The 23,797-nt window shown below is 37.5% G+C and overlaps 1 protein-coding gene across 1 annotated transcript in view; it reads right to left on the bottom strand.

Annotated features, from left to right (window-relative positions):
• COL28A1 (collagen, type XXVIII, alpha 1) overlaps positions 1–22,841 on the bottom strand; it is a 141,181-nt gene extending 118,340 nt beyond the window's left edge. The window contains exons 1-8 of the mRNA XM_005876149.2: positions 22,723–22,841; positions 19,458–19,617; positions 17,999–18,555; positions 12,076–12,096; positions 10,270–10,326; positions 8,742–8,795; positions 6,821–6,862; positions 3,110–3,136 (exon numbers count right to left, since the gene is read on the bottom strand). Of these exons, the coding sequence (XP_005876211.1) occupies positions 3,110–3,136; positions 6,821–6,862; positions 8,742–8,795; positions 10,270–10,326; positions 12,076–12,096; positions 17,999–18,555; positions 19,458–19,581 (882 nt within the window). The 5' untranslated portion in view covers positions 19,582–19,617; positions 22,723–22,841. The remainder of the gene's footprint in view (positions 1–3,109; positions 3,137–6,820; positions 6,863–8,741; positions 8,796–10,269; positions 10,327–12,075; positions 12,097–17,998; positions 18,556–19,457; positions 19,618–22,722) is intronic.
• Positions 22,842–23,797: the final 956 nt, after the last annotated feature.

Genomic DNA, 23,797 nt, shown 5'->3' with positions numbered 1-23,797 from the left:
ACAAGCTGAGTCCGTTAGACCCTCAGGTCCATGTTCTCCACTAGCCACCCAAAGCTGAACAAAGCTCACTGCCATGGTCTGTAGGTTCCTTCCCACTTACTCCATACTTCTGCCTAGGGTGCTGCCTGGGGTAGTGCTGGCACTGGAGTAGGAAAGAGGAAGGCACGATTCTTAGGTCCAGCTATGCCTGTTCAAAAGCAATCTATTCTCTCTCTACATCATGTGAGTCAAACTGACCCAGGAAAAACTGAGCCCTCTCTTAGGATAAGTCGGACATTTACTTCTGAATGCAAATGTAAAATCACTCTTGAAGAGTCTATTAGAAGGCAATTAATTTAATAATGTTGGATGGGAATAAAATGAGTCAACCAGCAAAATATCAAACAGAAAAGTACCATAAATACACTCCAAAGTATTTTGGCCAGAATTCACATTCCATTAGTCCAGACAGATTTGTTCGCTATAGGGTCCTGGGGAACAGCATTTGTTGTGGGGAGAGGGGTGCAGATTTCCATCAATTAAAATATTGTACTCATGTTATTTGCCTCTGCAAAGGCATTTTCTTGTTTGCTGGGCTCATTAGTCCCTGTGGAATGGCCACAATGACACAGTTCCAGAGAGAAAGTGCTTCAGAAAGCTGCAAACAGATTAGCTCTGTCCCCAGCCTCTGGCTTCTGATGCCACTGCTCCTGCTGAAATTCTGGTTTGAATGTCGATGGGTCAGGGTCGCTGTGCTCTGACAGCTTGTATTTTCCAAATGCGAACTCCTCCAGTGAATCTATAATTCCCCAGAAGTCTAAATGAATATTGTCTTATATAACATACATAATCTTCCTGGTGTTGATAGCTCGTTGTGTAAATCATAATTTTTCACAACTACATATGGGACAATTTTGTAATCATGGAACTTTTTAAACTTTCCCACATTATCATTTATTTCCTGTCTCTTCCTGATAGCACCTTACATTTACAGACCAGCAACAAGCAAACAATTTATTATCACATCCATTATTTCGTTTGAGTGTCTGAAAATTAGGGAGGCCTGGATTAGACCAGTTCCATTTGGATGATGAAATAAACACCCCAAGAGGTTGAGTTTCCAGGATCTTATGGCTAAGGGCAAAATCACGGCATTTCTTACACTCTTCCTCTTTTAGGCCTAACATTTCCAGTCCTTGGGGATATATTTATTTTCCTGTATGAAGGTTTACCCCTAATATTTGCAGAGCTCAGGGATAAGGACAAGCAGAGGCCCACATACGATGTATCTAAATAGTTGGAAGTTATAAATCAAGCTAATAAACTAGTCATGTTCTAGCTTCCTTTCTTGACAAATAAGCCTTCAAAAGACATTTTAAATCATAGAATTTGGGGATTCCTCAAGAGGTCCATGCAGGAGTACAGCCCCAGCCTAGAGCCTAGCTCCCACCTCACTTTCCACGTCCAGTTCCTTCCACAGCAAAAGATGCTGAAAGTGTGTGTACACAAAGGTGCCCACACAGCACAAAGCTGCCTCCAAGGCTCCCTCCTATTCTAGAAAACAGCTCTGACCACTTTGCAAGGACTTTTGGGGTCTTGGTTACCAAAGCATGACCTAGGCCAGTGATGGCGAACCTTTTGAGCTCGGCGTGTCAGCATTTTGAAAAACTCTAACTTAACTCTGGTGCCATGTCACATATAGAAATTTTTTGATATTTGCAACCATAGTAAAACAAAGATTTATATTTTTATATTTATTTTATATATTTAAATGCCATTTAACAAAGAAAAATCAACCAAAAAAATGAGTTAGCGTGTCACCTCTGACACGCGTGTCATAGGTTCGCCATCACTGACCTAGGCCATGGGGGCAAAGACCTCTTGCCCAGCAAATCCTGGCTCTGAGGGTTAGGAGTGGGGGCACAGGAGACCCAGAGCAGGGCCTCTGAAGTGCAGGCCGCTTGCCCAGATCTGAGAGCTGTACCACCTGTAGGATGGAATGGATGGTAAGGATGTGTTCAGATTTCAGACAGAAGGTCCGATAATAGAACAGTGGCAGACTTATTAATGAACCATTGAACACTCTCAAAGGTTCCTGGGCCCCAATCCAACTTCTTTATTTCTTTTGAATCAGTCTGTTAATTTCTTTTGAACTAGTTTGATCAGTTCCCTAACCTGTAATTTGCAAATAGTCTACCAACCCATTCCTTTCGTGTGTTTGTCAAATTTACTCCCTGCTACAGTCTCTACCCAGACGCCTAACTGAAGTCAGTGGTTCTTCACTGCTTAACAAACATAAATCATCTTTCTCCTATAGGAGGGCTAGGTGCCTAGGTTTTATAGGAAGTTAAGCAGCAAAGGAACAAACTAATTGCAGTATTTCTGCATCAGTTTGTACATGGACACTTTTCATCTGCATACCTGTGCTGCATGGCTGTTAAATTGGGGTTCTCTGTTTATGTCTGCAGAGCTCAGAGAGACTACATACTAATCTCAGGCGCTTCCCACCCCTTACAATACACACCCAGATCTTAAGTTATATTATTATTAGAGGCCCGGTACACAAAATTCATGCACTGGGGGGCAGGAGCGGGGTAGGTCCCTCAGCCCGGCTTGCGCCCATTCGCAGTCTGAGAACCCTTGGGGGATGTCTGGGGGGGAGTGACAAACACACGAAAGGAATGGGTTGGTAGATTATTTGCAAATTACAGGTTAGGGAACTGATCAAACTAGTTCAAAAGAAGTTTACAGACTGATTCAAAAGAAATAAACAAGCTATCAGTCAGACATCCTTAGTGCTGCCATGGAGGTGGGAAAGGCTCCCACCACGCCACCACTGCTACACTAAGCAGCCGTGAGCCCAACTTCTGCCTGAGCCACCAGGGGGCAGCTCCTGCGTTGAGCGTCTGCCCCCTGGTGGTCAGTGCGCATCATAGTGACCCAACATTCCACTGTTAGGTCAATTTGCACATTAGCCTTTTATTATATAGGTTTTTGTGTCAACATAGTTAAGACTTTATTTGCAAGTTAGGAAATCCCGACTTACAAAAATAAAGGAAAGAAAGTTTTATTCAGTACATCAATGCAGTGATGTTTCTGGAATCTGGTCTATTTGCTGTTACAAACTTACCTTCTCACCCTTGTACCCAGGAATTCCCTAATTTAAAAAAAAGAAAAAGAAAAAATGAAATATGATATTAGAAGGCATAGTTAGAGGAAGTACTTTATGTTTTTCATTTATAACATACAATAAAACACCTCTGTAAAGTCTTGGAAAATAAGACCGTATAGACCTAGGCTATTTCTCTTTGCACTTAGGGACTGTGCGTTTACTAAGGAGAAGAGAAACTAATTTTCCATGTATTACATTTACTCGCAGTTCCAGGTATTTTTTCAAATCCAAATTCTTGTCCTTTGGCCTGAAGCTGAAGAAGAGACTAGACACTGAAACTCATTGTACAAGTGAAGACCTGCAAGGGTCCTTTCAAATTGTTACATTGACTTTTAAACGAACTATGAGCAATCACAACTGAGAATTTTTCACAGGGACTGGTAGAGAAATTGGCTTTGAGAACGAGCTGGAATAATGAATGTCCTTTAAAATGTGCATAAATGTTTATATTCTTTATGGTCCCTCTTTCACATTCAGTCTAGAATATAAACATCAAGGAAATGAATGGTTCCTTTTTCTACCCTAATGAGACAGTGAGCTTTGATTTACTAAGTTTTATCTCATGCTAAATGAGGGGCTCCTTTGCTCCTCTTGGGAACCCTGCACAGCCCTCTCCATGTGTCACTGCCCATAAGCTCCTTAAGTAATATAATAGTGAATAAAAAAGGGACTGGAAGTTACCAACTTTACGCAACAGCAAGTCTTTTTCATATAGGATTTCATGTCTTCTTCATACTACTGTAGTTTTCAAGTATGAAAATGGACTTGTAAGACTGATTTTAAGTGGGCTGTAGAAACTAGTGGCATAGAAAACTATTCTTGCAGTTACATGTAAGTCAGCCTACAACATTTTGTTCTGTGTGTGACTTCGTTACAAAAGTAAAAAGGAAAACTTCAAGGAGGAAAGAACGCTTCTCGGTCAAATGAGTGGTCACCGAGAGATAGAAGATAAAAGTGGAACTAATCCAAGATATTGTTGCTGCAATTTAATTCATTTTGGGGAATATTAATTCACTTAAGTGGCGTAATTTTTAGGATGGTGCTTAAAATGAAGGCTCACGTATAAACAGTTAAATTAGGGTCTTTATTAAAACAATTCGTGTTAGCAGCACTAAAAAAGCTAGACTTCTAATCTTAGGGAACTTGGGGTGCTTTCCACCGCTTACATCATACAACCATAGTTCAAATCCTGTCATTACTTTATGTTAAAAGAATTAAGACTGCATTTTAGAAGGAGCCAGTACAGTTTTGTTTTGTTTTTTCTTTCTGAAATCTCTGGTTCATTTTATTATTTGGTTGCTATCAGTTTTCTTCCTTCCTTGCTTCCTTTCAAGGCATTTTTTTTTTAAATTTCAGAGATGAAGGGAGAGGGAAAGATGGATAGAAATATCAATGATGAGAGAGAATCATTGATCAGCTGCCTCCTGCACGCCCCCTACTGGCGATCGAGCCCACAACCTGGGCAAGTGCCCTGACCAGGAATCGAACCCTAACCTCCTGGTTCACAGGTAGATGCTCAACCACTGTGCCACGCCGTCCAGGCTTTTCATGGCATCTTAATTACTAGTTTTAAAATATCCAAAACTGCACTTGTGGGTCTCTGCCAAAATTGTTTCTGACTTTCTTATTTCTATTAATGGTATCATCATATTTCAAATCACACAGTATCAAAATTTTATAATCATCTTTTCTTTCTACTCCCCCCTTACATTCCTTTAAACCAACCAGTTAAAATTATCCAACAGCTTCCACTGCACTATTTTAAATCCACTCTCCTGACCCAGGCCAACAAGGCACTATGTGATCTAGCCTCTGCCTGCCTCTGTAGCCTCGCCTCCACCCCCTTCATCAAGTCTGGCTTCTTTCCATTTACTGAGTCGGCCCAGATTGTTCCCACCTCAGAGCCTTTGTCTCTGCTGCTCTTTCTGCCCAGAACATCCCTTGTTTCATATTCCCATAGCACTTCTCACTGACTGAAATTCTTTTCATTCATTTGCCTATTTATTGCCTCCCCCTGCTAGGACACTTTGTGCAGCAGGGACTGTCTGTCTTGTTCACTCCTGTATCTCCAGCACCTAAAAGAGGGCCCAACACATAGAAGGTGCTCAATAAATATTTGCTGAATATGTGAGTTAGAGTGAATCCCCACATCCTATCATTTCTTTCCTTTCATGGTTCTCACAATGTCCTCTTCCTTTCTACTTTGTCATCATTGTAGCCCAGTTCTGTGCAATAGAATGTGAGCTCCAAATGGGAGCCCCATATGTTTAAATTTAGTGATAGCCACATAAAAAAATGAACAGGTGAAATTAATTTTTAATAATATATTTTATTTATCCCAATAGGTCAAAAACAGTGTCATTTCAGCTTGTAATCGTATAAAGAATATCAATGAGATCATTTACATCTATTTTGGGGTTACAAAGTCATCCAAACTTGGTGTGTACTTTATTTCTAAAGCACGCCACAATTCGGGCTGGCCATGTTTCAGCTGCTCAGTAAGTACAGGTGGCTGGTGGCTTTCATATCCTCCAGAGCAGCTCTAGCCAGTTCCCTGTTATTTCTCATATAGGCTGTAGCAACAAACCTTCTAAGTGCTTCTTCCTTCTGCTTATTCCCACTTAAATTTCTCTTTTAGAGCCATGCCAGACTAATCTTCCAAATACACAGTCTTGGGTCATATGCCTCATCTAAAATCTCAGGGGAAGTGCCCATCACCTAGCAAAACCGAGACCTTACATCCGGCATAGAGCACCCACTCTTCAGGCACCCTATCTCACCATTTCCCAACACACTGCCTTCCCTGTGGCTGCTGCTCAAGGCCCGCTCCATCTGGAATGCCTGTCCCTTCCACCTTCCTATTCTGTCTTTTCCTGTCACAATACTACACCCTTTGGGGGGTCATCCCATAAAATCTGCCCTGACAACTCCAATTTCTGAATTCCCATAATACTTTGTGCATGCAATTTTCACAATATTTTGACACTCTGCTTCATGTAGTAGCTATTTCAAATCTTATCTCTCCTCTGAGATAATAAATATTTCAAAAATATAAGTGCTTTGTCTTAATTTTATTTTCACTTAGTAAGCATGCTTTATATAAGGAAGATAATTAAGAAATGTTTCCTGAATAAATAACAGAAATTTCTGAACGGATTTCCATTGAAATTTTTAAACTGTCTATCAGATTCTTTCATAAAGTTAATTTAAAAAATGAAGACAGCAGTTTTTAAAACCTCTAGGCTTTCACTCAAGGATACACGGAGAGGAGAGAATTATCATGGCCTCCTTTTGTTCACTGTATACTTCTCTGCTATTTGCTACACTATTGCAATTCTAACCCAAATGCTAATGAAACATTTTTCTGTAATTATTTTTCATGATAGTTCCAGAATTTTAATTTTCTCTTTATTGAAAAAACAATACAAGAAGTAAAGCAAAATATTTTTCTTATTTGAGCCTTTCACAGGTGTCCAATTTAGTATTAGGGAATGTCACGTGGTTGACCACTCCTCTCATCATCTGTCTGATTGCTTGTGTGAGACATCACTAATACCCGTAGATATAAGTCATTTTTACACTTGCACACCAGGGGTCAAAATGGTCAATTACAGAATCTTAGCACCCTGGGATTACTTCCTTAGGAAGGCAATCCAGTTGTGTACATACCCCTGGGCCTCTTTCTCCAGGTTCCCCTTTTTGAGCATCACCCTGTGACAAACAAAAAACTCAGTCAGAATTCCACAGCCATGCAGAGGGACTGATTGCTTAATAAAATGCGTTATTCAGAATTCCCAGATTAGCAAGACAAGCCAGTGGGGGGGAAATTCTTTGGCCTTTCCCATTGACATTTTCACCATGCAATCTAGGGAAGAAAATAGCAGCTCAGATAGCTTTAGCCCTTTAAAGTGAAGCCAGATGTAGAGGGTGCAGAATCCAGGTACATTTTTCACAGCTAAGGCCAAGTCGTGCATCCCAGTTTAACAACACAGCCATTGTTCTCAAATATAGCATTGTACCCACTAGGAGCCAGCCACTTTGGCTTTTCTCCAAGGGGCTTTGGAATGTTTTCCAAAATGTCCTAAAGAGTGATTGCTTGATTTCAGTAAGACTTAGGAAAATATATATTGTGGCACAAAATTACAAGCCAAATAAATGAAATGTGAACATAGACTTATAACAGGTATTTAACAAAACAAAACACAAAGAAGACATAATGGGAATTTGAACCCATATGCTAGTAAGGTGAGTGTAGGGGTGTGTGTGTGTGTGTGTGTGTGTGTGTGTGTGTGTGTGTGTGTGTTTGTGTGTATTACAAGGATGCTTTACATTCCCTTTCTTTGACAAACATGCAATTGACAAAAATACTTTCATGCATTTAACTTATTATATTTTTCATTATCTCCCTAAGTATATTCTCAGAAATAAATCATCAGGTTAAATATTTTAATATTCAATGCCTCTTATGTAGTGCCTAATTGCTTTCCACAATGTGCCACATTACCTTTGCAATGAAGAGCAACTAGTTTCCCCACCATATTGCTATCACTAGTTATTATGATTTTAATATTGCTGTGTTAACTGTTATAAAAAAAGAAATTTTTTTTAAAAATTTGAAACACAGACTAAACCAAATTATGTGAACTAGAAAACTGATCTCTTCCCTGCCTCAAAATATAACCCAACAACCCTGAATGCCAACGTGTCTACAGTGTGAATTATTTGTATTAAAGGGTACCTCAGTATCTCTATTTTAAATTTCATTCACTTATATAGTAAAATCAAATGTTTTTCTATTTCTTTATTTACTGGTTTTATTTCCTCTCTTGGAAATTATTTGTGTCCTTTGACCAATTAATTATTAGAAGCTTGATATTTTCTTATTCATGTCATTGTCTTTATGTACTACAGAAATTAACCCAATGTCCATTGTATTTGGTAAAAACATTTCCATATATGTTTTCCTTTTTATTTTAATCATTATGTTCATTATGCATAATTTAGCCTTAAATTTTCACATAGTTATATCTACTAATCTCTGTTTTGTGATACCTCCAGTCACTCTAAAAGTTGGAACACCATCATCCCAACAATGATCAGATCATTAAAAATAATTAATCTATAATTTTTGATGGGTACACAAAGAAAAGATTTGAGAAAATGCCTGAAGTGTGAGAGAAAATCTGGTGTTTTTTCTATTATTATTGTAGATCAGTTATCTACAAAGTGAATCCATAAAAACATAAGTGTCTATGCCAATCTGACTTGGAACATGTCTTAATAATTCATGGACATTGTACTCATCAATATGGGACATCACTACTTAATTACAAGCTTCTATTTGTTGGGTTCCAAGGTTTCCTAGATGTTTTGACTAAAACAGCCATTTGTTACTCAGAATTTGTAAATGCAAGCTAACAAAAACCAGATAGCTAATGTAGGAAATGAACATTTTGTATTTTTCACAGAAATCATCAGATTTCTGCCATTGACATATACTGCAATGCTCTTAATTTTTCTTAATTTTTGTTCTAGAAATAAAGTTAGAAGAAGGCACACTGATTTAAAGGAAAGCTGTTCATTCATTTACCGGGTTTCCTTTTGGTCCTCGCTCACCTTTGATACCCGGGTTTCCATGGGTACCCTAAAGGCAAACAGGAAAAAAGATTATATTGAACAGCCATCCTGTTAGTTTCTTAAACCTTACAATAATTTCTGATCAGCTTCATCCCATAAAATGAGGGAAGATTGTAAAAAACAAATACTTAACATACCAAGAAGAGAGTCAACTCTATTCTCTCCTTTCCTATATACCAGGAAACCTGCACTGTCTTGAATAGGCTGGTTCGCTAGATTACCCAAAAAAGGATAATGTCTCTCTCTCCTTGATATCTGAAAGACAATCTCCAAAGACGGAAGAAGAGAATTCTCCAAATCTTATTCCAGAAAGGTGCTTCATCTTCTTATTCTCAAACCATCAAAAAGCTCACTTTTCTGAGAACTGGTTTTGGGGGCACCCAATGAATGTTCATGACACAGTTCTTTATCCTTACTACAACATGGGACTATCTCTTCTAACAATATTGATTGACTGAAACTGTCAGGTTAGCTCAGTTATGGCAAGTTTTGCTACTGTTCATTCTAAAACATAATTGAATATCACAAGTAAACCTTCCACTGGTAATCCCTTGGTGTAATAAGTATAAACCAAGACTTTATAGGAAGGGAAATTTAAGCCTTTGCTTTGGCTAAAGTCAGCTTCTACTGGCCGTCACATTATCATGTAATGTATCAAACTTTGTATTTTGAAGTAAAAAAGACAAACATCCCCACTTTCTAATGCCTTGATTGGGAAGAAGGGTTGAAAACGTATAAGCTTAGGACTCAAGTCTCAAGGTAACATGTGTCATAGGCTAAGAAGTTCACAGCACGCATTTCCCTTCCCATCCCCAAATATAAGTGTTAGTTCAAACATTTTATCCATGCACTTTTGTGAAATATCTCTACTGTGCTTCTGAACATTAAGGTTTGGAATCAAATAAAGGAAATACTGAAAAGGAAGAATAGATGCTATCGGATGATCTGCTATTAGAGAAATGTTCAGCATCTCCAGTCATCATAATGCTATTCCATGTCACAGAATTCACTCTATTCCCCAAGGCTCCCTGACCTGGGCTTCCTCCACACAAGGCCACGCGGCATTGCTCTTAGATGAGTGTAAAGACAAAGAGGTCTGTGTCGCTTGTTTCCAGGTGGAACAAACAAAGCTTTGCCTAAAGCACTGAGTGTTTGAGTGATCTTTTTATATTTTCACTTCAGTATTGAGAAATTCTGGCCCCAATTGCCACATAAGAAGTGATGCTGAAATAACCTTTGGGGGAACAATTTAATCACTTTAAACCTTAGTTCAGGTCAGTAAAATCCCAGGCTTATTCCTAAGGACAGAAGGTATCCCTGTAGGAACAAAAGAGAGAAAAAACATTTCCTTTTTTGCTGCTTTTTGCACGCAACTGCTTTTCAACAGCACAGAATAGTCCTGGTATTTTCAAGTGTGAGTAGAGTGATCATTGCTAGGACTTCCTGACTTGACCCTAAGCTCAAAGGAGAAATATACTCACCGGAATGCCTGGCTCGCCTGGGTCGCCCTTCTCACATTTACAAGTCTTGGGTTCACACTGAATCATTAATAAAATACAATATTAACACATAGTGAAACAGAGCATTTCAAATCTCATTCAGTACATTACTAAATGAAACACTCCCTTGAAGGAATTTTATCTTACAAGTTTATGGAGATTTTGCTCTTCCTAATATATTCTTCTAGGAAAATTCAGACCTCATAAGAACATAATTGAATAAGCTAAAGTATTATTAAACATTGCCTTGGTTAAATTGAGGAGACCACCTATCTCTTCATATATATATATATATGACATCTAGTTGCTAGTTTAAAAATGGGAAGGATAAACATTTTCAGTGGACTCTTGGAATTTCTGCTGTTTCTCTATTATATAACACATCAGAGCTCAATAATATACAAATATCAAAGAGTCCTTTACTCAGCAAAGGAAAACATTTGACTTAAACCATATTTAATCAATTCTAAGATGCACATTTTTCCTCATGATAGCATCTCTGAAATCAGAGAGAGCTCGGACATGATGAAATTGCTATTTTCTGCATTAGCACTTCAACTTACAGAACGAAATGGAAGAAAACTCCAGAAGCACTACTGCAGCACGCAAGAAATTCTGGATCGCCAGTGCTTTTGATGGAACGGACACCAGTATTTTATAGAAAAACTAGTACATCAATGACTCCCAGACAAAAAGTGATTCAGCAGATTTAGACTCTGAATGTGAAGAAATTTTAGAAATAACCAATTTATCTTGCTTATATATTTTCATATATGTATGTACAAAAGCAATATAGGGCCTAAAAATCTATATCTAAATAAATCTAAAAGGACTCTTTTATACTCATAAGTATAAAATGAAAAATCGTAATTAAGAAGGCACTATATCATAGTTTAATTACCAGAGTGTTTTCTTGTCTTAATGGCACATAAAAATGGTTTATCTGAACACGTATAATTCAGTGAAAGATGCTCTACAAGGTTTGGTTCGCTCCTGTTATTTTATGCAATACTAGAGGCTGGATGCACAAAATTTGAGCAAGGGGTTCGGCCAGCCCTCACAGCCCTGCCTGCCTCAGCCGGCCCTTGGCTGCGTCCAGAAGATTGTCTGGACAGTTGTTCTGCTGTTTGGTCTAATTAGCATATTAGCTCTTTATTATATAGGATTACATGTAAATTTTCTGATGTTAAATAAGCAGTTTATCGAACAAAGTTCAGACGTTCCAAACTTTTTAATGTTAAGAAACACATGTTCAGTACAGGAGTCCTCAGCAAGCTGATGGTCATCTCTGTGCTAAGTAATTTACTATCCAACAAATATGGGCCAGCTTCCTCTGCCACTGTCAGGAAAAATGAGCTTAAAGTCAATCAGCAGGCAGCAGGGGGCAACTCTGCACTCTGTCTCTTAGCCAGGAACACTCTCCCTGACCCTGCCCATTACAGGCACACCTCCCAAAATGAAGGACTCCCCCACCCCATACCCCGAGTAGTTGGTGTCAGAGACATGCTTAGAATAAAAGAAGTCATATCAAACTAAGCAAAAACTATGTCATTTGGTTATCATTAATTTCTAAAATCAGTCTCTAAAATCACATTAAATTTTTTTTCTAATTTTCCAACCTGCAGCGGATATGGTGGCCTAAAAGAAATTAGATGGTGGCCTAGAAATAGAGTGGCTCTTTTTAAATATAGGTAAGCATTTTTTAGTCACACCTATCTCCAAATGTGAATTATAATGCTGATTTAATAATGTGAGCTTTTGGAGTAATTCAAAGAATGTGGTTCTTACCTTCTTTTCAAACAAGATGTCCTAGGAGGGAAAAAGAATGAAACATTAACTCAATTCATGGTTCTGCTTCCAACTTCTCATTAGTCTTAATTATTCCCTATGGGATATGCAATTTCTACAAAGAATAGCAATTCAGCCTTTTTAACCTTGTGAAAGCAATAAACCCTACCAGCCAACCACCCAAGGAATACTCTGAGCCACATAACAGTAAGAGACATGAAGAGAACTAACATTAAAGCTATTTTGTTATCTAAGACCATCCCATTGCACCCTATGCTTATCTTTGATTTCCTTTATCATCTCTATGATCTGGCTGAAAGCTTAATTTGGCTACAAGTTTAATCAGTCATAATGAGAAATTTCTTACTTTTAGTTACAAAGACTTAGGCAGAATATATAATTGTGTACTTTCTCTTCTTTTATTTTTCCATCCTTATGCATATATGCATTTGTTTGGAAGTATTAAAACAGTAGTTATAGGGTTATGACTTCGTGAAATATTAATGAGTGAGCCTTAGAAGTCAATCATGTTGAACCTCTCATTTTGTAATAAGGAAACTTGGTCTGCAGCGTTGTGACTTGTCCAGGGTCACCCATTTGGGCTGAGCCACCTAAGTTCAGTGTTACTTCACACTTACCCACACAGACACTAGTTAGCCAGAATATTTTTCAAAATTACTTTAAATTCCTAATTTTAGAAAAATTAGGGTATTATCTAACAAGTGCACTGAAGGCCATGTCTGAAGTCAAACCCTGGGGGAAAATTAACCTATGTTTACAGATAGAATTGTTGCTTTCTTAAGGTAGGTATTATGTATCAAATTAATGCCTTATGACTGAATCAGAAGGGATAACATACATATGATAAAATAGAAAACGAAAGCAAAAGCACTAGAATATTTGTTGCAAAATATAAAAAATGATGGATGTAATGAGGAAGTTAAAGATATGTCAGAGTTGTACTTTTATGGAGGACTCCACATCCCTATAGTTTTGTTTTTACTTTATTTTTATTTCCATACAAACTAATAGTATAGAAGAAGACACAGCAAAACGCTTTAAGTGGCTCAATTTAATGGAAAGAAAAATTAGGGCATTAAGTGGCATCCAGGGTTTTCATTCTGTTCCCACCATTAGCTACTCATGTGGCCTTGGGCAAGTCACATAAGCCTTCCAGGTCATTTCCAACATATATAAAATGAGAAAGTTTGACCATTTCACTGTCTTGGAGGCCGTAAAATTCTTTCCACAGATCCATACAAAATTCAGGGTTTCACCTGTGGACTTCTTTCTCCCCTTTCTCAATCCCTTCTCAACCCAATGATTTTAAAATACTAACATGTGTCAATCCAGGCTGAAAGCAGACAATGTCTTAAAGATGTATCTATAAGACCCAGCAGGTCATGTGGAGAAATGGGAACTTAGAAACAATCACAGTCTCAGTGTAAAATGGCATTCCCTCTTTCGGGAACTTTCGACTGTGTCTAGAAAGCTAAAGATGTGCCTGGTTTACCTCTAGGCTACCCAGGACAAGTCCTTGTTTCCACCTGTTGTCCTGACAACTTTTCTAGACATACCCTAGAGAAATTCTTACACATTTAAACATTCACTGGTTTTAATAGTGAAAAATTGGAAATAATTAAAATATCTATCATTCGGGGAATGGATCAATAAATGAAATACTATTCAGCAGCTAAAATGAATGTCCTGGATCTCCATATTTCAACATAAAAGTTTTTTCAAAAACATTGAGTGAAAATGCAATGTGATCCAAATTATGAAAATATCTAAAACATGTCATAAGCTTGATTTCCTCTGGGAGAGAGAGAAGGAAAAGAAATACAAGTCAAATTGTAATATTTGAGAACTAGTGAAATAAATAAAAATTTAAAGTTTTGTCACTTTATAATAAGCAATGTCCTTCTCAATTTTAAACTCATGAATTTAGGTGCTACTGTGCCTGGTGTGTAATTTTACACTTTTCTAGCTCTTCCTTTGAAAATTTAATTTCTGCTTTGCCATATTACTATCTAAAAATGTGTGCTATGAGGATGAAAACCATAACAATACAACTAATTATTTTGGGAACTCATTTGATTTTGTGTTTGTTGGGATTTATATTTCTATGGAAATAAAAGTGGACCCAAAACTGCACAATAGATAGGACTGTTTCAAACAATTTCAAACAATGAACAATGCTCCATCCCTAAGGGCACTTATAATCTTAAGCCCCACCGACAGAGAACAGATAGCTCAGGGCAAGCAGCGTGGGAAGGAGATCCTGGATTGGGTGTGTGTGGGGTGGGGGGCACGGTAACAAGATAGATTCTTGGAATCGGTGGATTTTCTGGATAATTTTGAAGGGAGGAATGCAAAGGACCAACTCTTTGATGGAATGCTGTTCTATATGTCAAAGTTTATGAGGAAAAAGTCATAAAGACTAGTGTGGGCAATAAGACAAAAGAAGCAGTGAGGAAGGACATTTTAAGAAGAGTGGACAGAGAAGCCCACAGGGCAGAGCTGGAGGCCTTGGGGCGTAGTGGGAGCTTTCACTGAGGCGGAGTGGTGGGCTGTGTGGAGAACATGGTTAAAGCCAGAGGGAAGGTCAATTAAGGTCTATCAGTGGTTGGCAAACTGCGGCTCGCGAGCCACATGTGGATCTTTGGCCCCTTGAGTGTGGCTCTTCCACAAAATACCAACTTCTGCGCATGGGCCACGAAGTTTCAATCTCACTGTACATGCGCGCCCGCACGTAGTATTTTGTGGAAGAGCCACACTCAAGGGGACAAAGAGCCTCATGTGGCTCGAGAGCCGCAGTTTGCCGACCACTGGTCTATGTGGATACTGTAATTTAAATGAAAAGGGTAAATAGATAAAAGCCCTCACTAGAGCAAAAGTATTAATGAAGTCAGAGTTTTATGATGGCATGTATGTGTTAAGGAGAAGGCTAGAATGGAATTGCCAGTTTTGTGAATGACTATGGCATCATTGCTATGAGAAGGGGAGAGAGGAAATGTGAGGAAGCTGCAGAAGTTATAACACAACACCAAATAGGATGAAAATAAAGAACTTAGTCGCAAGGATTACAAACTCTATGACAAGAACTATTTGTGGCTTTAGCAAAATGCAAAACCTTAAACAGAGAACAGAAATAAGGCTCTAAAGAGAGGACGCCTTCAAAAACTGAGAAATGGACTATAATTAATAAATTAATAAAGCATAGAATTCTAAAAATGACAGAACAATTATCAAGTTGATCTCTTTTTGGTGTGTAAAGAAGGGATACACTAAACTGGGGGTTTTCTTAATCTTCAGAGAAAGAGACCAATGTGTCACAAGCTTTATTCCCATAAAGACTTTTTGAAAATTTAACATCAAAGATGATAGAGTAAATAATTTTTTTTATCTCCACATCTTTCTTTCTCTTCTAAAGGACCAAGTAATATATCCAGGAGATCGGGTTGAGTCCCTTAGGTTTCAATACTGTTATGTAAATCATAATAAAACAGCAATAAAAATAATTTCAATTTAAAAATCATTGACCTCTCTTGGGTGATTCAGAACTGAAATGTTTTCATGGGGTTCTTACATGACATTTTCTACTAGAGGTGTTAAGAATGTACAATGATTTCCTGAATTTTCTTGGCTCTTGCAAAATCTACTCATAGTGGACACTCATGTCCATAAATTCAATTAAAGTCTACTCTGCAATAAAAAGGAATAAAGTGCTGATACAAAAAACAACCCAGATGAATTTTTAAATCATTATGCTGGGAATAAGAAGCCTGCTACCAAAAGGGTACACACTGAATGAGTTTATTTATGTAAACTTCTAGAATGTGTACACTAACCTAGAGTGAGAAGTCAATGTCAGTAGTAGCTCAAGGATGAGGGAAGAATGCATTGCAAAGATGCATGAGAAAACTTTGGGGGTGCTAGAAATGTTCTATATCCTACTTGTGTTGGTGGTTTCCCAGGTATATACATCTATCAAAACTCATGGCATTGTGTACTTCAAGTAAATGCAGTTTTGTACAGAAATTATACCTAGTTAATTTATTTTTAAAAGTCAACTACATAATTATTTCAAAATAAAAAGTATAAAAATTCAACTAATCATGTAACAGAAATAGATTAGATGAGGAATTTTGCCAATGGTCTGATGAAAAGACAAGTTCTGCTTCCTAGAAGTGGCAATTGGAAACATTGGAACTTGGTATATCTTTCTTTGAAGAGCCTGATAAGCCCTTCGGATTCTGGAAGTGTTTGGAAAGAGGCCTCTCCTTCTAAGAAGTAGCTTGTTCACAGAGCTTCCATCTGAACAAACAGGCTGAAATCCCAGGATGCTAAGGAAGAGCAGAGTCATTAGAATGCTTGGTCATATTTTAGTTTCCCCAGAAACGAGCAAACAGTATTACATGGAGTCTGCTGCCAAGAGCCTGTGTTCCCGGTTGGGCAGGAGCTCTTGGTGAGGATGTGTCTGGTGGAACATGAGCTTCCCCAGCCTTCACATCTGGCCAAACAAGGAGCCTGTCCAGCATCTTCTACAGTCAGCCACAGGCAAGTCATTATCACAACCTCAGGGTTCTCTCCTGCACGTGCGGGAGCCTTCTGTTTTCTGTTCCCTGGTGAGGACTCCTTAAACTACAGCACAGGACGGACTAGGCAGTTAGCCAGGCACCCTGCACAGTTCGCTTCCACACAAAAGAGCAGCTCAGAGTAAGCATTCACCCCAAGCTACTATTTCCCCTCTCACAAGATTTTACAGGGTTAAGCATGCAGACTCTGGGGTCTTTGCCCGGCCTTACATTTTCAGTGATAAAATGATAATAATAGTTTCTACATCACAAGATTGTTGTAAACATTGAATAAGATAAAATATGTAAAGTGCTCAGAACAATGCCTAACACAGAGTACTCAAGATACGATAACTATCATTTAGATAAGAAAAACTCAGGGTTTCATGCGGAAAACAGCTGAGTGAAAAATGAAGAGTAATGTTGGGGGGAAAGAGTGGAGGAAGGGACAAAGGGGAAAAACAATCTCTGAAATGGATCCTCAGTTTTTTTTCCAACCCACACAAAACAGCCATATGAAATGCTCAGTCCCTGAAGGATATATTTGTCTTGCAACGAACGAAAGAAAATTAATCTTTTTAAGAAAATCAAATTTTTAACACAACAAATCAACCATATTTTCTCCAGGAGTGTTTTCATTGAGAAATATGGTGAAGAGCGATTTTGTTTTGATTGCTTTGCCTTATGTTCCACCAAGCAGCAAGGAAAGGTTCTTACACACACTGAGCAACCGACAAAGAAGAAAGCATCAACAACACAGCCAATTAGATCAATAAAGAGGGACTCATTGATCTGATGGGAGAAACTGTTGGCTGACTGCAGGTGGTAGGTGATTTTACATTGGGTGACATTGTTACCACCTAAGAAACAAGGAATTGTTTTTTTCATCGGGAGTCTATGAACTCTGAGCATAATATGTCAATAGTTGAGACAAAGTATTTCTGCACATGTGGAAAGGGAAAAGATCAACTGAATACAAATATAGCAGACCATGAGTTGACCTCAAATTGAATATAAGTCAGCAGTGTTCAATGAGCCCAGGATGTATAAACAGGAGCCTGAGGTGTATGATTGGAAACTAATCCTCAAATCCCCAGCATTGGCTAGCAATAAAGTGAGGAATGCAGCTCCAGAGAATGAGCCTGGTACTTCCCAGTGTATCTGGTGTGAACTATCGAAGAAATAGAGAGAGAGACTTTGGAAAGATTCTTCTTTGCATCTCCAAAGTGAGGTTTTTTTTTTCTTTCATTTTTTTGATCCAGTATCTGTTCTTACAGAATTTATAATTAGAATATTATTATTAGAATGAGATGTATGTCTATAAAACCAACCCATGAGATACCTACCAGGCGATCCCGAATTTTATCTACAAGGGCTGGATCACTCAACAGGAGAATGGGTTCACTAGATGAATCCCCAGATATCAAACGCAGTTTGGCTTCATTGACTACAGTAGAAAGTCCAATGGTGATAAATAATATTCCTTCAGTTCTGGCTTCGTCAGAAATACTTTGAACATCTGGACTCTTTGGATGGTCAATGCCATCAGTCATCAGCAAAGCTACTTTCACACCACCTTTACGTCCTTCTCTCTTAAGTAGCCTAGTGCCATTGGAGATGGCATAATAAGAGTAAGTACCTTGCCCGATGAAATTCATAGACTTGACCCTCTGCTTAAAAGTCTGTAGATCCTTCCAAGAAGAAAAAGGTGGGTCGATTTGGACGGAGCTGCTAAACTGAAGAGCTGCCAGTTTGATGTCATATTTCAAGGAGCGACCCGGGGTCAATTGGAAAAGCTCGTCACTCAAGCTAGCCACAAAATCTTTCTGTTTGTCAAAGAGAACAATTTTAGAACTTTCAGAGCTGTCCACAATGAAGACAACATCTATGAAGCAAGTGGAGTCTGAAATAGAATAAATAGGTTAGGCAAAATGCTTGTACCTACTCATGAAACAATTTTACATAAGAAAAGCCCTGAGCTGATATGTTGTGTGTTGTTGATTTTTGAGTGGAGAGAGAAGTGTAAAAGAGAGGCACCTTATAGATAGGGCTTCAGGTGTAAAGAACTAAATCTCTTTGCAAGTCTATATATTCCTTTTCTCTTGTAAACTCATGCAAATCAAAAGCAATCATTTTAAAAGTACCATACATTCTGAGCATCTACCCAAAGTGAAACCTGCTTAAAATGGGAGGGGGAAAAGTGCATCATAATTTACAAATTCAACAAACATTGGGCAAAGTTGTCTATAAGTAAATAATACTCAACCTTTTTCTCGGGTGTGTTTCATATTAATAAGGCCCCTTCTTGTTTTTGAGTTTCGGAGTGTTTTTTTTTTTAACTTTTTGAAATTAAGAGAGAAAGTAACTACACACCTCACACTGTCGCTACAGGAAGGGAGAAAGAAACTTAAAAGCAGGGAATTTAAGACTGAATCTTAGTCACTCTGACTAGTTAATTTGCCTATGGCCTTGGGTGTACCACTTGGCCTCTCTGGGCCTCAGTTCTTTATCCATAAGATGAAAGTGGCATTCTCTCTCATGCCTATTTTATAAGATTACTGAGGAGCTTAAACGAGATAATAAATGTACAAGTGCTTTAAAAACTCTGATGTTTATAAGTATGCCCTGTAAGTATGTAAGGTATCTCACTATCATAATATAATCATATCAAAGTAGAAAGTCACATATATGCACATATATATAGTTTGTTATTTGCATCAAATGCTACTGGTGAAAATGCATGTTAGTGTTTGAACAGGCTAAAACTAATCATTAAAAACAAAAATAAAACTTTTTTTTTTTTACCCTGGAGATCATTTCTCCTTGCAAGTAAATTGGGCTTTGATCCTTTCTTTCTTTGTCCATATATGGTTTGACTCATAAAAGCTGGCAAAATCAGGAGATAAAAGACAAAATGTCTGTTCCACATTTTGGTAGATGGTGAAAAATCATCTGCTTGTAGCACCTTTAATAGAAAAATCAGATATAAGTACTATAATAAAATATAATGCTTACTATTTTTAATTCCACTCCAGCAGAATTGAAAACTGGCATGTGAGTGGAGAAAAGAGTTTTCATTCATATTTATAGAAGGATATGCACATTGAGATTTTAAAAGTTTCTAATCCAAATAAATCATGGCACTATAACCAAACATTTATTAGTAAATATTACTATCAATCAAAGAGTTACATCTAAGTAGTTTGAATTTCCCATTTTATTATGGGAAGCAGGAAGTTGGGAGAGCCATTTAACACATTTCTGTCCCATTCTGGTTTAATCACAGGGTCTGCTTTGACATTTCCACATTCAGACTGTCACATGGTTGTTTCATTCATTTTCATTATAACTAATTCCTGATCAGCCCGATATTTTTCCGGGCTGTAGAGAACCACCACATTTCAGTCTTACTATGTGTACTCACAACTTCAGTGAGTTCAGAGGTCAAGTCAAAAATTAGGTTGACTTTTCTCTTTTCTACTCTTCTTTTGGAAACTGTATCTCCACTAGAGTTCCAAGCTAGACCACAACTGCATATCCAATAAATCAAAAGAATATGAAAGCAAAAATAGATTTGTGCAGCTGTTCTTCCAGCTAATGGACTGAAATGGGACTTGAAATCAGGAAGCACCCCTTCTGAACAGCCATGTGAAACTATTTTTCTGGGTAGATTAACAATAAAAAGTCCAAGCCTGTATTAAAATCTTCAGTCATTTCCATCACTCAGTATGCCCAGCTATACATGAAATAACTTTAAATTCACACACTTGCCTGGTAAGAAAAGATTCACGTGTGGCTAGCTCAGTATACCCAAGAATGGATAAGAAAGCTTATTCTGAACCAAGGTTTCAGAATGTTTGCCTGCTTAAATTATATTGACTTCAGAAGTTCTGGGAAAGGAATCACATTTTTCCTTCTTTGGCACCTTGCCTTGAGGGAATGGGAACTGGGAAATCATGAGCATGATTTTTCCAGGCTCTGAGTAGGGGGTAGAAATGGATGCAAAAGCAGTGAAGAATGAGATGAGTGACTGAAAATCTTTCATACCTGCCAGATGAAGAAATGCCAAGGGAAGCAAAACTGTTGGGTTGGGAATGAACCAATGAAAGGCTCATGCCATTGTCTGTTTCTCAAATAGGATCATCTAGCAGGAAGTTTATTAAGCTGACTTTGTATCAATATGGCCAAACATCCTGCTAGCAAGTACATCAAGTGCAATTGACCGAAGGTCAACTACTCTTTAGACCAGGGATGCTAAGATGTGAAGACAGGTGGGTGTTAAAGGAAAGAACAAGAACTGTACTAAGGCAGTGGTTCTCAACCTTCCTAATGCCATGACCCCTTAATACAGTTCCTCATGTTGTGGTGACCCCCAACCATAAAATTATTTTCGTTGCTACTTCATAACTGTAATGTTGGTACTGTTATGAATCGTAATGTAAATATCTGATATGCAGGATGTATTTTCATTGTTACAAATTGAACATAAAGCATAGTGATTAATCACAAAAACAATATGTAATTATATATGTGTTTTCCGATGGTCTTAGGCGACCCCTGTGAAAGGGTCGTTCAACCCCCAAAGGGGTCGAGACCCACAGGTTGAGAACCGCTGTACTAAGGAACTAGAATATACAGAGGACATCCCCTTGCTAACCAATGAGAAGATTACAAAAGGATGTTCAAATTTAATTCTGAAGATTAATGTAAGGATACAGCTATGTAGCAAAACACAGCTGCTATTGCATTTTAGGAGGAAAGGAATAACACCATGTCCCTGGTATTACATATGACTTTTCTTTTTGTTGAGCCTATACCAGAAGGAACTTCTCATAAACTGAGAACTTAATCTCATTGAGAACAAGAGAGAGAGATTTTAAAGCTACATGATCAATGATCAAGATGACTCTTCAAAAACCTAAAGGTTATAACCATGTGGCATCAGGAGAAGAAAACCACTTTTTTTCCTCATTTGTAGGCCTCCTTTTGGGCTTTGAAAATGCTGGCTTTAAATTAAGACTTATCTTTCTCCAAAACTAAGCACCTGTTCATAGTTTTCTTGGAATATAATCATGAATTCCTACCTGAACCTCCGACAGACAATGTCCACTAATGTAACTTAATCATTAGTAATAATCACAATGTCTCACATTTTATTACTATGTACTCTAACATTTTTTATTTAGCTCCCCCAAACCAAAGTCTGGTGTTCCTTTCTGTTTTCTGATATTGGCCATAGGACACGCTTATATCTCTCCACTTTTCTTTTTGTAGTTTTTTTGTTTTTTGTTTTCCTGCCTTTCTGAAATCTATATTAGTTTGGCATCTTAAAAGCCCATTTATTTCTAATATTTACCATGTTTTATTTTGCTTCCATTTTTAATAATTCCCATCTTTCTCTCATTTAAATATCACATACAAGTAAAACAGGTTTCGGGGTGGGGAGGATGTCATTATTAAGAGAAAGAAATATAAACTTCTATGTTTACTATTGGCTAAATTTTATAAATGCAGAAAAAAGATTAAACTTAACCAAATGCCATAGTTTTGCCTAAAATTTTGGTAGTAACTATTAGGATCAATAACTCCAAGAGACTTTATATTTTATACTTTTCATAAATGAAATTATCTTTCATCAGAGTTTAACAATTTTATTCACAGTGCATCTCATTTGTTTCTACCTAAAAATAAAATGATGTATAAATACTTTGTTCAAATTGCCATACTTGCCAAGTTTTAAAGTATTCTGCAGTTAATACTTAATTATAAAAACATGTTCCAAATTAAGAAAAAGATACCCCAAAGATATTAACATTATTATTTTGCTATGCAGTAGAATGTACATTAAAAATTAATTTTTAAATAACTTTAAATAAATGTTAAATTTCTACATTTTAAAATTTTATAATTAGTCATATTTTTCTAATAATTGATTTAAAGTAATAGCAGAGGATAAAATTTTTTGATAAGCTTTCTTCACATTGTAAGTATGTAAACAATTTAATCTTCCACAGTTCCACAGTGGTCCTCTCTGATTACAAGTGATTAAAAGAAAGCAGTTATGTCTTACCTTATAAAGTTTGTCAAACAGGAACTAAAGACTGGTTACGGAAAGGCCAAAGCAAGGACCATCGTTGGGGACAGAGTTGGCTAGTGAATATATCTCTGTTCTGTGGGAAATAAAAATGGTCCTTGCTTTGGATCTTTTGCAATCTTTTATTCATGTTTATTAGACTAAGTTAAAGCAAGAGTGGTCAGGCATTTGGCCAGGGTGCAAGATTTGGGTGGGATCAGTAAGTAATTTAAAGGAACAGTGTCCTTTCGGAACAAATCTATGTTTTCCAGACTGTTTTAAAAACAGCTTGAGCAAATTTTTTACATTTTAGGCACTTACTGAGTCTGCCTTCTTTTCTTATGCTATGTTCTTCACTTTCTATTTTTACATTTCTTTGCCTGGGGTATGTGCTCTGTTAGATAGTAGTTCTAAACAGCTTTGTGAAGGACTATAAATGACTCCAGATTCAGATGCAAAACTGCAGTGTTTTCCAAGAGAGGCAATGGGTTGATAATGATTGAAACTGGATGATGAACATGTACAAGCTCATTATTCCAGTCTTTCTATATTTCTGGTTTTTGAAAGTTTTCATAATAAAAGGTTTGCACAATATATAGTGGAAGAGTGACCTAAATTTAGTCCCGGGTTCTCTCTGTAACATTGGGACCTCAGTTTTCCACTTATAAAAGGAGGCAGTGCATTCAATTATTGATCAAGATCCTTTCAAACTATAACATAAGAGATAGGTTTAAAAGGGTCAGTATTCTGAGGTTTCTATCCAGGAAAGGTGGTCCCTGTAGTGGTTCCATTCTCCCTTTTTCCTATTTTCTACCTTGTGGTTATAGCCCACATTAAGTCGATGTTTATCAACAATAAACATTTAACAATATTTATTGTAAAAAACATGAGCCAAGAGGCCACTTGACCCCTACACAACTAACAGGGAGGCTTCTCTAGGACAGTCTCCGAGATAGAGATTAGCAAGATGACTAGAGAAAGCAATATAATCGTTCGTGCTATAATTCTTTTAAATCAGCTTTCTTAGGAATACATGTTAGCATGTATGCATCTGCTTATTGTGACAATGGTT

This window comes from Myotis brandtii, unplaced genomic scaffold (assembly GCF_000412655.1).
Source record: "Myotis brandtii unplaced genomic scaffold, ASM41265v1 scaffold48, whole genome shotgun sequence".
NCBI lineage: Eukaryota > Metazoa > Chordata > Mammalia > Chiroptera > Vespertilionidae > Myotis > Myotis brandtii.
Note: the sequence above shows the minus strand (reverse complement) of the source record. Positions and strands in the feature narration are given on the sequence as shown.